Source organism: Alosa sapidissima, chromosome 12, assembly GCF_018492685.1.
Source record: "Alosa sapidissima isolate fAloSap1 chromosome 12, fAloSap1.pri, whole genome shotgun sequence".
Classification (NCBI taxonomy): Eukaryota; Metazoa; Chordata; class Actinopteri; order Clupeiformes; family Clupeidae; genus Alosa; species Alosa sapidissima.
The window spans coordinates 28,314,774-28,331,421 of record NC_055968.1 but is presented as its reverse complement, the minus strand read 5'-3'; the positions used below and the strand labels follow the sequence as shown (position 1 = coordinate 28,331,421).

General features: G+C 43.4%; 1 protein-coding gene across 1 annotated transcript in view; it reads right to left on the bottom strand.

Annotated features, from left to right (window-relative positions):
- The window catches only part of LOC121678472 (adhesion G-protein coupled receptor D2), a 72,102-nt gene extending 55,815 nt beyond the window's left edge, over positions 1 to 16,287 (bottom strand). Inside the window, exons 1-20 of the mRNA XM_042058070.1 lie at positions 16,064 to 16,287; positions 15,860 to 15,896; positions 15,739 to 15,766; positions 15,204 to 15,431; positions 14,228 to 14,899; positions 13,135 to 13,326; positions 12,466 to 12,512; positions 11,465 to 11,752; positions 11,164 to 11,275; positions 10,866 to 11,006; positions 10,257 to 10,362; positions 9,557 to 9,668; positions 9,268 to 9,323; positions 8,634 to 8,763; positions 6,447 to 6,550; positions 5,260 to 5,362; positions 4,650 to 4,803; positions 2,662 to 2,795; positions 2,169 to 2,284; positions 827 to 947 (exon numbers count right to left, since the gene is read on the bottom strand). Of these exons, the coding sequence (XP_041914004.1) occupies positions 827 to 947; positions 2,169 to 2,284; positions 2,662 to 2,795; positions 4,650 to 4,803; positions 5,260 to 5,362; positions 6,447 to 6,550; positions 8,634 to 8,763; positions 9,268 to 9,323; positions 9,557 to 9,668; positions 10,257 to 10,362; positions 10,866 to 11,006; positions 11,164 to 11,275; positions 11,465 to 11,752; positions 12,466 to 12,512; positions 13,135 to 13,326; positions 14,228 to 14,899; positions 15,204 to 15,431; positions 15,739 to 15,766; positions 15,860 to 15,895 (2,880 nt within the window). The 5' untranslated portion in view covers position 15,896; positions 16,064 to 16,287. The remainder of the gene's footprint in view (positions 1 to 826; positions 948 to 2,168; positions 2,285 to 2,661; positions 2,796 to 4,649; positions 4,804 to 5,259; positions 5,363 to 6,446; positions 6,551 to 8,633; positions 8,764 to 9,267; positions 9,324 to 9,556; positions 9,669 to 10,256; positions 10,363 to 10,865; positions 11,007 to 11,163; positions 11,276 to 11,464; positions 11,753 to 12,465; positions 12,513 to 13,134; positions 13,327 to 14,227; positions 14,900 to 15,203; positions 15,432 to 15,738; positions 15,767 to 15,859; positions 15,897 to 16,063) is intronic.
- Between the last annotated feature and the right edge of the window lie 361 nt (positions 16,288 to 16,648).

Sequence of the window (16,648 nt, the reverse complement as noted above, 5' to 3'; positions counted from 1 at the left end):
GAGAACACACACACACACACACACACACACACACACACACACACACAAACACACATACACGAGTTTCAGGACTGCAGAGAGTGAGATGGCGACTAATGGCGACAATATTACTACAGTATGATATGGAAAAACCATGTATACACATATGAGTATTTAATGTACAGCCGATAATTCTATTTGCAAAAAGTTCAAATATATATATATATGTATATAAATATTTCAAAAGCAGATAATATTCAAAACATCTGCAAATATTAAAGGTTATAAATGTAATAATAGCTAATAATTATTTTGCAAAACATGACAGCAGACGTCTTGCACTCATTGACTAATTGAGATAAAGCCGACTACAATTCAATATCGTTAAACTTTTCAGAGAAGCGGTGTCAGGTACTTTGACAAAGAAAAGTACACCATCTTTATTGCGAAATGCCGGTATGTTTCGCTCCCTTACTGCTTTGTGTCAAGGCTTTAGACGCATCAGCCCAGCCAGCAGAGACGCGGACGCCTATCTGTGCTGCATGCACATCTCTCCTGCTGGTCGGCTTGGCTCTGCGTTATGCAGCTGAGGAGCCGTCTTTTGATTACAAACCGGACAACAAACAGAGCAACACTCTCCAAACACCCGAGCACAAAAAGTCACCACAGGACAGAGACCAAAGTAGAGTGTGTGTGTGTGTGTGCTTCTAAATGACCTCACACACAGACACACTCACCCATACACACACACACACACACACACACACACACACACACACATATGCACAGACATACCCACAGAGGAAGCGACCCAGACCCAGACACATACACATTCACACACACTAACCTGCAGAGAGTTGAGGATCACAAAAATGTACGCCATGACTATGGAGAAGGGCACGAGCACCCCACACAGCCAGGTCAGGCCCAGGATTGGCAGAAGCACCAGCACGGCTTTCACGGCTGCCCTGCACAAATACACAGACACACACAGAGAACAGTCAGGCCCATCTGGGAGTAACTGGGCAACCAGCTAAAAGACACAGTCTCACCCAACACGCCGCACCCACCCACCCACACACACACACACACACAAACACACACACACACACACAGACACACCGACCATCTTTCCCACTGGTTTTCACTCTTTTTCACTCTATCTCTCTTCCTCGCTCTCTTTTTGGGCAGCCTGTTTCGGGCTCTCTCGTTCTCACTCGAGGCCCTGGTAAAACAGGACAGGCTGGCACAGGCCTGGGAGGGGGTCAATCCAAGCACAACAGGAGCCGCTGGTTAAACTCACATTGTGACAATTTCCACACTAAATCTGCCTTAATTCTGTTTAGTATGAAATTACCTTCCCGTTCAGGTGACCGCTAAAGCAAACCAGCTGCGGGCGAGGCCAGGGCCCGCACCAGGGAGGTGTGTGTGTGTGTGTGTGTTTTATTTTCCACTTGCCCTGCTGTGGCAGCCAACAGAAATGCTCAACGCTCTTTACTCAGCCTCCCACGCATAGAGTGCCCATTGATGTGCCTCCTGAAAAATAACAAATACCGTAGACGCACTCTTCCGACAGTTTGGACAGGGGTTATTAGCTAAATATGTGTTTCTGAAAGTGTAATTTGTGTGGATTAGGTAAGTTGTGTGTGTGTGTGTGTGTGGGGGGGGGGTAGTTGTTTTATTTATCTTTTCATTGAGGATGTGTGTAAAAGGGAACTAAGTATACCTGACATGGGAGCACCTTTCAGCAAAGTTGCCTTGTTAACTGATTCCACCGCATCAACCCAACCCAGAGTAATGGAAAGCAAGGGAGGATAAATCATTGACTCGGGGGAAGAGATTTCAGTCATCACGTTCGTGATACGAGGAAATGCCTAACGCTTCAGAACGAAATATCAGTAAACAAGGACGAGGAAACAGACGCAGAGGAGAACACTGAGCTGGCCTGTCATGTGTGAGCGTGCCTGTCGAGAAGAGAGATGAAACATCGCCCCCGTGTGGTGAGTGAGAAAGAGAACGCGCACAATCAATCTCATATGAACTTTACACAAAGAAACAAACATTGAGAGAACAAATGGTGAGTGAAGTGAGAAAGACAGGAAAATTAATTAATTAATGACATTTAATTAATTTAAAAAACAAAGCAACAAGAGAATATAAGGCAGAGTGAGTAAGAGAGAAAAACGAACCGGCTCTGCTCGTAGGCCTGTTCCATGGGACTGCTGTTGACGGCCATCATCAGAGATCTCCTCTTGGCCGTGGTGATGGTAATCCCTACCACACGAGCCAGCACCATGATGTTCACCTGAACACATTGACATCACCAAAGGTCAGTGCGTGCACCCAGCCACATAGATACAGACACTGACATTGAAGTGAAAAAGCAATCAAAAAGACTGTGCCACTGCCATCATAAGTATTTGAAAAGTTTTCCCAAGGAGAATGCAAAGGACCTCCATGCAATAAGACTCTTTGATCAATTCAATAGCTCAACTACTTGAGTATGGCAATCGCAACACCAAGGTCTAGGTTTCAATTATCAGAGAGAAAGAAAAGAGTGAGAGAGAGAGAGAGAGAGGGAGAGAGAGAAAGAGAGAGCAGCTCATCTTCTTCAAACTGCTAAATTACATCTGTCCCTGTCACAGAGGGCTTTCCCTCTGGAGTGGCTGGACGGAGTCTCACCATGATGATGAAGATGACGGGGCCGGCAAAGCCCCAGATGACCCCATTCTGCACGCTCAGCCAACAGTGTCCGTCTGCAGCGTACCGCCCGGAGGCCGAGGCCAGTGTGATGGTGACAATGAGTACCGGTAGCCCTGTCACACAGTGCGGGTCAGCTCCACTTTAGTACGTTTTTGGTTTTAAAACTCTTAATATATTCCATAGTTTGTGAAGAATGAGGGGGAACAAATACACATAGCCAAGAAGCTACATACAAAAACACTAAAGCACTAAAAGAAAACAAGCAGATGTGCACTGCATACAACAGCTCTCTCATTCACACTCACATGCATGCAAACATATCTCTTAGTACAGTATATTATACATACATACACACACACACATACACTGCAAAACCACTGTAGGCCAAGACTGACCAGGCATACCTAAACATTTCTTCGATACATGATCACTCATCCCCTGCAGCGATGGAAATCTCTCATTTACAGGAAAAGCCTTTAAACGCATCTCAAGACTAACTGGAGAACTAACTGCTGACAGCAAGATCTAAAGACCACTGGGTTCAATTCAATCAAGCACTTAAGACTGACTTGCATTGGCATTTAGACACCAAATTGCTTTATCGAATTCACTCCTAATTTTGAGAAACCAATAAATAATGGTCGCAAGGTTCTCTGCACTATTAACACTATGTGTTCATTGATCAATGTATGTGATTCGAGCTGATGTCTCTGCATAATGATGATTACAGGAGGAATCTTTAGCTGAAGTATTAGGTACTCTTAGGGTTCTAATTTGTATGATACACAATGTATAAGTATAAGTATATATACTCTTTTGATCCCGTGTGGGAAATTTGGTCTCTGCATTTATCCCAATCCGTGAATTAGTGAAACACACTCAGCACACAGTGAGCACACAGTGAGGTGAAGCACACACTAATCCCGACGCAGTGAGCTGCCTGCAACAACAGCGGCGCTCGGGGAGCAGTGAGGGGTTAGGTGCCTTGCTCAAGGGCACTTCAGCCGTGCCTACTGGTCGGGGTTCGAACCGGCAAACCTCCGGTTACAAGTCCGAAGCACTAACCAGTAGGCCACGGCTGCCCCAATATGCAATGCAATGTGTTAATACCAACCCGTTAAACAACTAATGCTAATTTAATGAACTCAATAGCGCGCAACACCACACTACACACTGGACAGAGCACACAGACAAGGAAGTTCTAAGCACATGAATTTATTTAAAGTGATAAGTTATCCATTTAACGTCTAAAAATCATAGATGATAAATTCTCATTTAAAGTCAACTTCCATCATGTTTCTCTAGAAGTTAAATAAAATGCTACAAATTACTCAAACGATATCTGCCACATTGCGCCATGCAATGTGTCAATAAATTGAATATTGCCTGTTTTCTGCAGCACAGAACTCAGCATACACTACAGATTCAAATTAGTGCCCTCGTGTTCCAACCTCAAGCAAGCTTTTTAAAAGTGAGCCGTTCAGCTTACAGACTTAAAATACAATGTATAGTACTCAACATTTTTACACTATTGTCTCTTATACACATTGTAACTTCTTCTCTATTTTTTTGTAAATTGGTTTGGACAAAAGTGCCAGCTAAATGAATGAATGTAAATGTAATATAAATATAATAAATATTTCAACTCTTTTCTCAGAAGTCGAATGTTCATAACAGAACCTCATTTAGAAAAAAAGAGACCCTTGCAGGCAGTTGGAACGGAAACATCTTGGACACACAATAACCAAAAGGGTTCCAGAAGAACTATACGAAAGAGCTGCCGCTTTGGAACAGAGTTTTGATGTCTTCTTCCAGAACAATTAGATACAAGCCGACAATGATCTTAATATGTCAAGCGTGTTTAAAGAGAGAGGAAACAGAGAAGATTGAGAAGATGAGAAGACTGAGAAGATGACAATATAGAGTGTGGGAAAAATCAGACACTAAGTCAGAGAGCAGCTCCTTACCCCAGCCAATAAGATAGTAGTATTTCATGTGCCGGTCCTCGCTCAGGTTGACCGTCACCACTTTGCTCCAGAGCAGCAGGCCCTCCACCAGCATCCAGCTGAAGGCCGCCATGAAGAAGAGATGCAGAAGGGCCGCCACCAGCGTGCAGGCCACCTAGGGGTCATGGGGTCAGAGGAGCACAGGCAGGGGGTCAGAGGTCAGTGACCAGAGGCAAACATAAACACATGGAAAATGTCAAAGTATTGACTCCACATGATGAAAATGTTGAGGGAGGGGAGAAGAACAACACATCCTGACACACAAGAATGTTTGGACAAATGACATCCAGTTCTGATCACATGATGCAATACATGCAAATGATGGAAATGCTAGAACTAATGAGAAGAACAACATGTAGTCATTCTTTTAAACAAATCACAGGATGCTGTCAGAGAGGGTTGAAGTGAATCAAGGATCTTTGATGCTGGCTGTACATCCAGTTGCATGAGCATATTGGGTTTTTTTGTATTGTATTACGTATTTTGGACAAAGCAAATGCTAGCAAATTAACACCACTTTACACTGTCCTTTTGCAATTAATGGACACGATATATTATGTTTTGAGCTCACCTTGTTGTTGATGGCTGAGCCACTGCAGAGAAGCACTACCTGTGCACAGGTAAGAGCAACAAACAGATTCTTGTGTATAGACGTCCGGTCAGACTTGGGAATACTGTGGGGTAATAAAGAAGCAAAGTTACAAGAAAATCACACAAAAACAAGCACAGCATTACACACAATTCTACTGTGAATTGGGAAGGTTAATTATGTCACAATCAATGCATATGCTTGTGTATCTGTGCATCAACATGGCCTCCATTTTAATGTTTAATGTATGAATGTTAATCTGAGCCAGGCCCCTCATTCCCTCCACGTCCAACCCTTCCTCAGTAAGCTGTGCTGTTGCCCTGCGCCTGATTAAGTGTGAGCAGGCCATCCGTCTCCTTATCAGAGCCCAGACCCCTCCATCCCGAGCCCCACTCTGATTAGCCTCTCCCTGGGTGACCCTTGGACTTAATTACACAGCAGCCGTAATGTCACCATAAAACTTCAGCCGGCACTGCAGCGAGTAGAGTGTGCGGTCAGAGTGAACTAATTACCAGATTAGCCGAGTTCAATAGGGATCCTGCCTTAAAACTGAGCCACTATTGACCAGCGGCAGATGCACGGTGTGTGAGTGTATGTGTGTGAATGTGTGTGTGTGTGTGTTCGTGTGTGTGTGTGTGTGAGAGAAAGAGAGAGTGTGTGTGTGTGTGTGTCTGTATGTGTGTGTGCATGTGTGTGTGTGTGTGAGGGAGAAATGGGGAGAGGAGAGGGATGTCTTCTGTCTGTACAAAGATGAGTGTGTGTGTGTGTGTGTGTGTGTGTGTGTGTGTGTGTGTGTGTGTGTGTGTGTGTGTGTGTGTGTGCGTGTATGAGAACAGTTGCACATGTGCACACATTGCAGGGCAAAATATGTCTTTAGGCACCAGGTGTGTGTGTCTGTGTGTGTGTATCTGTTTCAATGTGTATATGTTTGTGTCTGTATGTTCATGAGAGTGAGACAGAGAGTCTGAGCCATCTTTCTCCAACTCAGCATGATTTTTCGGGGGCAGCTTTCCTCTGTGCAACAAACACACACACACACACACACACACACACACACACACACACAGAGACAGACAGACACAGACACACACACACACACACACACACAGAGACAGATAGACACACACACGCACACACACACACACACACACACACACACAGATACTCACTCTAGTACAGTAAACAGCATCAAGGTCACCATCAGTGCACAGAGCGAAGCCCCAGAGCCGATGAATGTCAGCTTAGTCAAAATACTCTGCTCCTGTGGGCTCCACTGCAGAGGGGGAAAAGGAGACAGGAGGCAGCCAGTCAAAACACACTGCTGACATTAGCATTCGCTTTGCCCTGAGATTACACACAAATCCACACAGACACAACCGCAGAGAGAGGGAGAGATACACAACCACACAGGTCTGTGACAAACACACACACACACACACAACCTTAGATGTAACGATGACCTTGACGCATACAAACATGCTCTATCGGTTGGGACACACAAACAGACCAATATACACAAACTCAACCCAAGAATGTCCAGTGACTAACAGTGAGCGCTCAAATGTGAGGATGGCACACACACACACACACACACACACACACACACACACACACACACACACACACACACACATACATATACATATACACGCTTACACAAACACACACTCAGGCCAAGCACTACAGACTCCGTGGGTGATAGAGCCAGTGCTGAGCCAAAAGTGGTTAGTGTGTCTCCCCCTCAGAGAGCGTGTGCCAGGGTGCCTGCAGGTTGGTTGGTGGTGGTAGTGGTGGTGGCAGCCCTTCACTCTGCAGCTCAATGAGCCAGTCAGTCCCCCCGGACAGTGCCAAGAGTCAGTGCAAGAGCCGTGCTATTTTCGGCTCAAAACTGTTTAGCTGGTCAGTCAAATGGCTTAAATTTGTCGCTGTGTAAATTCTCAACGAATTTTTAGCCGACAAAAGGGCCAGTGTGTGTGACTATGTCTTGGCTCATAAGGCCTGACCTGTTGTAAAATAAAAAAGACCCACCACATACAATCTTAGAAAAAGATGATAAATAAGCCAGACACCTAAAGCATTCTTTGGATTGTCTGGAGAAAAATGTGTTAAGACGTCTACTGATAAACTTATAGTTTTTCTCAGTCACTTTGGTTCACATTTCTCAAATCATAATAAACATTTGCACAACAGTTAGTGCATTTCTCAAAACAATTAGTGCAAACTAGTGGATAACCTGCACAAACAAGTACTGTATCTTGCTCAAAATGCTTAGTTTATGCCTCAAAAGCAAATATTTATGCCAATGAAACAGTGCATGAAACAAGACATGATGCCATCGTTTATGTCAAGATAGTCAAACTCTTTTGGCTTGTTGTCAATATGACAGTTTACTCTGTAAATATTTTCTAATGAACAATGTGCAAGGCATCACTATTTCCTATTTCAAAACAACAAAGTTACACATTATTGTTACAGTTTTTCTCAGTCGCTTTGGCACATTTCTCAGATCAGAATTGAAATTCCCAAAACTGCTTGTTCAAACGCAATATCATCTTGTCACGTGTGCGTATCATTAAAGCAGTTTCTCTCCATCTTGAACAAACAGCAATGTGTTGGTACATCCACGCAAACTGATTTTGTAGAAATGTCTGCTGTTTTTTACATTTCTGTCATGTTGGTCAAAATGCACTATACTGATTTCATGCTGAATAGTCCTACCCTATAAAACAAATTGATCTTATTTCATCATTTGAATCATTGCATGCAAAAGTGTTGAACTAGCTGTTATAACTATCTTGACTATCTTGACATAAACAATGGCATAAGGAATTGTCATTTTGATTGCACTGTCAATTCATTGGTATAAATATTTCCTTTTGTGACATAAACAAAGCATTTTGAGCAGGAAAAGTGCATTTGCAGATAATCCACTATTCAATGCAGTTAGCACTAATTGTTTTGAGAAATGCGCTAACTGTTGTGCAAATGTTAATGATGATTCCAGAAATACACCAAAGCACTGAGAAATACTGTAACACATCCAAATAACCACCTAGAAGCCACCAATGTCCACATCACTTTTCTCTGAGCCAACACTGCCACCTATTGGATTTAACAAGCTATTGCTAGTGCTCACACGTGCAACCTCCAGCAGTCAACAAAAGATCATCTTGTGATCGAGAGGGGAAAAAAAAAACATTATACCAGTGAGTCATTTGCATTGTGCCTGGTTTTCATTTAACGGGGAATGTTACCCTGGCATTGACAAACTGCATGCCCGCCTCTGAACCACATCAGGCGTTTGATATTTATGGAAACAATAGCTGATATTTTGGGGCAGATGACTTTCCCTTTACCGTTGCCTCCAAGTAATTCATGAGGACAGCAAAGTTGGTGGTGTGGTTGCAGAAGCACGTTGTGCCGGCAGAGTCCGACTGGGTCATCCAGCAGCCTTCACTGGACCAGCTGGAAGCCTGGCCACCGGCCCTGCACAAACGAGCAGAGGAGCCGCAGGATTATCTCAGAGACATTACCACGCATGTGTCACCACCAAACCCTCTACTGTGGACACAGAGAGGGGAAAAGAAATGAATGGACAGGCAAGCAGACCGGGAGATAAAAAGATAGATACACAGACAGACAGACAGACAGACAGACAGATAGACATAGATAAACGGATAAAAAGACAGATGGATAGACAGACAGATAAAAAGATGGATAGACAGACAGACAGATAAAAAGACAGACAGACAAACAGACAGACAGACAGATAGATAGATAGATAGATAGATAGATAGATGGATAGATAGATAAGAAAAGAAAAGAAAATACAGAAAGAGTAAAGAAAAAAGAAAGAAATAAAGAAAAAAAAACAGACTTTTAAATTAATAAACCTTTCTTCAAAATGAGAGCGGGAGTGAAAGAGTAGTCATGGCAACGGAGTGGACGGGGGTCCGGGTGGAACAGAAAAGAGCAGGATGTCATACTTACATCAGGCTGAAATTCCAGAACACGCACACGGGTGTGACCAGTCGTGAATACTCCACCTATAACAAAAACAGATGTTTTCTTTCACTGTACTCCCTTTCTGTTCTCTGGAGCCAAGAGCAACAGGACCGAAACAGGCCCTAAGCCCAAGCACCGATCCCCAGGGAAGCACCATGAAATTTACAAGTTGTGAAATAGCAAACAATCTCTTATACTTTGACATATCTACGACCCAGGACTGCAGGGAGAAAGTGAAGCAGGTGGTTTATAAGACCCTGGATAGCATGCTTACCACGCCTGCGGCGGACAGGGTGTAGTGGACAGACACGGGGACGTTCGCTGATTTGGAGACATCTCGAACAGTGGCTGAGATAACCGCGGAGGACAAATGACCAGTTTGGGGGCTGTGAGGATAGGATAACACACTTCAGAGACAAGCTGTGTTTGAGGAATAGCACACTTTTCATACTGAGACTGATCTACTTGTATTTTATTAAGAGTGACTTATATTTCTGCTCTGGTTTGGTTCACAAGACAATGAACTTGAATATGACTTATGCTACTAGCAAGGATAACATCATTTTTAAAAACTATTTCAATTTCTTGACGCAATTTTGCAATGGGTGTTTTTTTCTTAGACACTTCTAACTTGGCTGATCACACGGTTACACAGTTCTAAATAAATCTCCAAATAATGAAGGGACATTATTTAGAGGGTGCTTAAGTCACATTCAACTGTGATTAAATTACAATGAAAAAATAGAAGGTGATTCATGTTAAACACTGAGAATTATGCAGTTAACCAAGTAATACATATATGATAAACTAGTGATGATCATGGTTTCTAATTTGTACAAGTCATCGCCATTTAGCTGTGTGCACAAACTACAGTATCTTCAACAAGGTTTACATGTTGACCAGGAACACGCAGCTATAAACCCCCCTAAATATTTCCTATAGCATTGTTCTCAGAATGGAGTGAGCATACGCACCTTTCACCAATTTTCATGTCTTCTGATGAGGGAGACTGGTCCTCATCAGCCTCAAGGTCTTTGAGGTGGCTGTAGTAGGCATGGATGAACATGACATTCCTGTGGCCTATCAGTGAAGAAAGTACAAGTCGTACTCAAGGAGCAGCATATATGGAGTCTGAACAGAAATCTGAAATCTGGTAACTCTCTTTTCGCTAAGTTAAGCCTGACAAAATTGGCTATAACTCAAGCGTTCCTTTCGCGGGTCATCTGCTGCAACAATTAGCTTCCACTGTAATCAATGGAACTGGCTACTCCAGATGTGATAGCGATGCGTACGTTCTAAAAAGAATAAACAAGTTTTCTAAAACTATTTTTACACTCCGAAAACGGAATGCTTCACTTCCAGACCCGGTGTAGCCCTGGTATTATAAAGCAACAGCGAGTAAAGAGTCAGCACAATGTCTCCTCAACAATGGTCATTGTGATGTGTGCCACAGATACAGCATTCTACATGAGCTGACAGAAGAAGTACTGCAAGTTGCTGTCAAGAACAGATGCTCCTGGTCCTGATGCTTGTGCTTATGACTGTACAAGTGTAAATCACTCTGCGTGCTGCGTTGCTCTCACCTAGAGCATGGAGTCTCTGCACCTCTGTGTCGGGGATGAGGATCTCATCCTGGCTGCTGCTGCTCTGGCTTCCATATGCAGACGGCTTGTACACACAGCTACAGCTCATCTGAGTTAACTTGCGTGGCTCCAAGTGCACATCTGAGAGAGACGAAGGCCGAGAGGAGAAAGGAAGGACACAGAAAAGGGAAGAATGCTAGAGGATGGAACGCGCAGTGATACAAGATGGGCAAAGAACCTGCAATTAGGGTTATCTTTTGTAAGAGAAGACTAATCTGAAATAGTGTTAATCCCTTACCAATGTTTTTAGTTGAAAGAGTGAAACTTTTCCCTTCTTCCCATAGCACATCAGCTAGTGCCCACGTCAGCTTGTCGATGCTTTGTATTATAGTAAATGGCTTGGGGGAAGTCTATAAGAAAAACAACATGATAAAATGAAGGAGAGCATGTTAATTAACCTATTGTGTATATATATATATATGTATATATATATATATATATATATATATATATATATATAATTACATATTAAATACAGCTTAATATAAGAATAAAGAAGCTACCATGTTTCTGAGGGGAGTTTCATAAGACTGACTTACTTCAGGCTCAGAGGAGTCCATCCACTTGAGTGCCATGTCTGGGGCAATCATCTCGCTTGCAAGCCTCAAGTAGTCTGTAGTTAAGGACATGACAGCCTCGCGTGAGGCGTTGGCAGAGTAGATCTGGGCGGAGGCAGCCCGCTCGATCATCTCAGTGAGGTGCAGCACATCTTTTGCCTTCACCACATCGGGACTGGTCTCCAGGACCCTGAGGAGCACGCCAATGAGGTCACCGAGTCTGGAGAGATCTGTGGCCGCCGACGAGTTGAAGTAAATCTCCTCAATCGCCTTTGGGATAGAGAGAATGAGAATTAACAGAGGGCTAGAGGTGAGAGTGGTGAAGCAGGCGCCCTCAACTCCCAAAACAAAACGACTTCCGATACGAGTTAACAGGACTATCAAAAATAACTTGAAAAACCGCACTCCCAAGCTTTTTTCTCATGTGTATTATATTTTATTGGACCGCTAACACAGGCGCATTAAGGCCTAAGCCATCATCAGTGCGTCATCAGTGTCACATCAGCGTCACACTTATGACGGCTTAGGCCGAAACGCGTCTGTGTTAGCGGACATGGTCCAATAAAATATAATACACAAGAGAAAAAAGCTTGGGAGTGCGGTTTTTCAAGTTATTTTTGGCTAGAGGTGAGAGGACACTGAGAGAATCTAGACATGCCGCCACCATATGTGTAATAAGTACAAATGCATTCTACTTGCTGCTCAAGAGAAATACTCAACACATATACTTCAAATGGAGCAATTGGTGCAGAGCAATTCATCCTATCAATATTACTGGTAATAGGTAGGATTACTGTCAGTCCCATTTCATTTATTATAACCATTAGCTTTTTATTCAAATATATAAATTAGGTTCAAAGGCTGACTAAAAAATACTAATAAAGGCATGCAAAACTTATGTTTGTTGACACTTGGGTGACCTGTTAAAGTCCAGCTGGTGGAACTCTCAAACTTACAAATGTGGACAACGAATCCTCACTCACTTTTGAGAACAAATCAGTCCTTGGAAATCTAGAGGCGTCCAGCCCAGCTGTGACAAGGGCGTGGAAAAAAATAAAGATGTTAACACCCATTTATCACACACATGTCCAAAGCGAAAGCCAAACTAATAGAGGAGTACAATTTCTTTGCCTTCTTCACTGTCTGTAGATGCAATACTATAATAATTTAATTCTAGCAACATATTGCCACCTTGCCAACTTTGGCAAAATTGAAAGCATACTTGCCACTGAAAAGAGAATTATTGTAACACAAAACATATTTAGACTTGGCATTTAATTTAATTTCTCCCATCTGCAATTAATTACCCAGCCATTTATTAATCATTTTCATTAATCATTTCCAATTTCTTCCATTTGTTTTGTCAAAGCTATCAGTGGAAATGAACACTTGTCAAAGACTTTCTTACATACAAAACTGGAGGTAGTGGCGAAGAAGAAGACCAATAGAAATGTTTAATGTTTCCATGCTCTGCTTATTACTGGTGAAGGCTGTAAAATACTAATTTGATTCAGAGAGGAATCATGAATCCAGAAAAAAAAAAAAACACTGTCTACTTTCAAATCGTAAGCAGGTGCCTGAGATGGGTAAAGCTAGGTTTGTCTACCAATAAGTGTGTTTGAAAGTGTGTGCAGAACACAGCATGGCTTTACATTTCGGAACCTGGCAGATGCCCTGTTTGAGAGTCTGGCACCGATCCAGTCCCCAGCTGCCACTCAGTGGATCTAGGGTCACACAAGCCCCTCTGTCGGGAAAGAGGACAGTACGTGACGAGAAGTTATGATAATGCCAGTTTGCGTCCAACTCAGGGAGTAACATCTGGCTGGCGAGCAGGCTGCTGTTCCCTGTGCAAAAAATAAATAAACACATACAACAAAATAAATAAACACAAAAAAACGTCATCATAATACCAAAAAACAGACAGCTTTTCCAAATAACAACAGCATCTGTGTGGATCTTGAGCAGAGGAATTGCTAGTAGGCCAAGTGCAGATTTCTATCATTTGCGATGATGTCATAGAACCAGAGGGAGAACGCTTACGCCTGAGTGATGCATACAGAGTGCTAAACATCTGTCCATATGTTCTCCTTCCAAGGGAATCATGAGAGCCGAGGGGCGATTACTCACCATTCTGGGCCATGTCAGAAGCGAGCAGTTTGTTTTGAAGGGTGGGATTCAGAATTACAGCATGCATGAAATATTTACAACCATTAGGAGTTGAGTTTGCCAATTACAACTTGGCGAATGTTCTCTGTATTCATATGGGTCCAGACAGACAGTGAGAGATAGACAGAGAGAGATAGAAATATCTAGGAAAAGAGGAAAAGAGAGAGAGAGAGAGAGAGAGAGATGAGAGTAAGAGTGAGAATGACAGAATGGCTGGGGAAGAAAGCTGACAAAAGAAAAACAAGAAGAAAAGACAAAGAGGACAGAACAGTCAGAAAAGAAGGGGAAAAGATTGACAGTATGGAAGGAAGGCGTAACAAAAGAAATAACAGAAGTGGAAGATAAAGTAAGATAGAAAGACAAAGAGAAAGAGAGAGAGAGAGAGAGAGAGAGAGAGAGGAAGAGGGAGGAGGAAAGTTTCCTCAAATCCAGAGCTGGAATCCACTCTGAACAGTGCACCCATAAGAAGGGCTTTGCGAGCAGAGCTATGCTGTAATCTAGCTCAAATGAAGTGAGTCCACCCTAAAACTTTCCCCCGCCCTCCTTTCCCCCCTTCTTTGCCTTCGTCTGTTTTTTTACCTTGACATGGGGAGTTCCCCCAGTAATTCCTAAGAGAGGGCTCGATTTCTAGGAGCGAGGCGTTCCACTTATAATGCAGGCCAGGGGAGATGGGTGAGCAGTCTTTTTCCATGGTTAGGATTTCAGGTCCGTCCAGTGCCCGGTCCCAAACGTGCAGCTGCGTCACACTACCACAGAAGGCCTCTCCGCTCCGGAACCTTTTTCCTTGCCCGTTACCTTCTTGCCCCTGGCCTACAATAAAGACACCGCCGCCACCTAATTCCTCGCCAGGGTAGAGGCCTTGGCCCTGGTCCAAGAGCAGCCCGTCCGTCCAGATTTCCCAGGTCCCTCCACCGGACCTCCAGCTCACACACACCGAATGCCAGGTCCCGTCGTTCTGGAGCGACGCCTTCGGTAAGGCCACATTGCCGTGCACCAGCAGTTTGAACTGGAGGGGCTCCCCCTCCTCCAACGGCGGGACCTGGGCCTGAAGCTGGAACTCGTTAGCGAATGAGTGTATGGAATAAGAGAACACAGTGGAAACTCCATGGCAACCGAGTTCAAAGAGGACCTGGGAGCATATGGTCACCGCGTTCATACGAGGGAAGGTGCGCAGCAGGCGAGCCGACTTCTGGTCCGAGTGTGCCGAAAACTGCAGAATGAAGGAGTATTGCACTGGGGCCATCTGAAAATCTATACCAAAAACAAGAAAGAGAGAGAGAGAGAGAGAGAGAGAGAGAGAGAGAGAGAGAATGTGTATCATAAATGAATGGAACAATGTTACATAAGCTCCCCTGTGGTCACACGTCGATTGTAAACACCAAAGAAACACTTTCTTCTCTCTTTTAACAGTTTAAACATCCCAGCTCCAAAAACACACTCACCATATTTCCAAATTAAGCACACACAAGCCTATGTTGAGGGAGAAGCATTTACGTCAATAAAAAGGGTGATGATATTCAAACGAATTGGCAGGAAATTGAAACACTTGACTCACCATTTATTTGTGTCATGACTTTGCCTGCTATCCAGACAGGCTGAGTGATGTTGAGGGACTGCAGAAACTTGGTCAGCTGTCGGTTCTCGATGTCACTGGAGACCCTGGCCAGAGCGCCAGACTTCTGGGCGCAGACCTGCAGTGTTGCACTCCAGTTGAGGCGGTTGGGCACTAATTCATAATCGTAGTTCTCAACAGGAAGATGATGGGTTCCACTCAGCACGAAACCTGTATGGCCATAGTTGAGGTTAGACCAAAATGACATGAAATTCAGTAATGGCAGTTCAAGAGTAGTAACATAAGTGTAAGTGTAGTAAAATGATTGGCATATATTCATGTTAAACTTCATTCTTCTGTTCAAGAGAACCTGGATGATACTCTCTTTTTCTACTTTCTCTGTTACTCTGTTTTCTCATGTCTAAGTCACTTTCTCTTTGAGGCTAAATTAATGACAGCTTAATGACACATGGTATACCCATTAGGCTAGGCACTGACACTGACTCTACAAACTGCTATAGAAAAGGTGTAATTTTACCTTTTACGCAATAATGGAGACAACCAACCTGTGAAATGAAACGGTTTTACATGAGATGAGACTGAAAATGCAGAAATATCATTTTAGACTCCTCAGATAATGACACAACCAATATACTCACAATGACAGCGCACTGCATCAGACTTAACCACAGCATACTGTAAGAAGGAAACTGCAATTAAATTGACATCAACTGCTATAACACTGCGATAACGCCGTGCGTAATGAACTCGATTTTCACCACTTTGTTCAATTCAACAAACTTACTGGTAAACAAATTTTACAGCACTAAGGAAACGCCAGGTTAACTAATACAGTGGCTTACCTGAATACCGCTCTGGGCGTCTTTCAAATGTAACGATGGCTAAAGTAGAGTTTTGCCTTTGTTTCAGTGAGTCCGACATTAGACAAACTTTGCCTTCATTAAAATTCCATCGCTAACTCCCACCAGAGCTGTTCGGTAGTCCTTAACTGAAGTAACAGTTGCAAAAACAGCAAAAAGATATCAAAATCCAAAGTAGCCGCCGTTCTCCTGCTGCAAACTTATGGGGACCTTCTAAATGATATCAGCGTTTGAGTATTCATTGAGTGATGCGCTGACAGAGCGCGAGGAGGGGTTAGCTCGATCTGCGCGGGTGTAGCCACAAGTTCGCTGGCTGGAGAGGCTGCACGCTGTGTTTCACATGTTCTGCAGTGTTTACATACGCAGATGACAGAGGCGTATTTGGCTGGGGCATTCACCACAAAATATGGTTCCAGTACAGTCTTAAACCACCATATTTTGCTATATTTTTCGAGCATTATGTTCACTCAAGATCATAAAATGATGTCCCTCACCCAAGCCAACCATTTAGGACCTCATTCCATCATTGATGTGAAAACAGCCATCATACAAACACAAAAGAGTGCA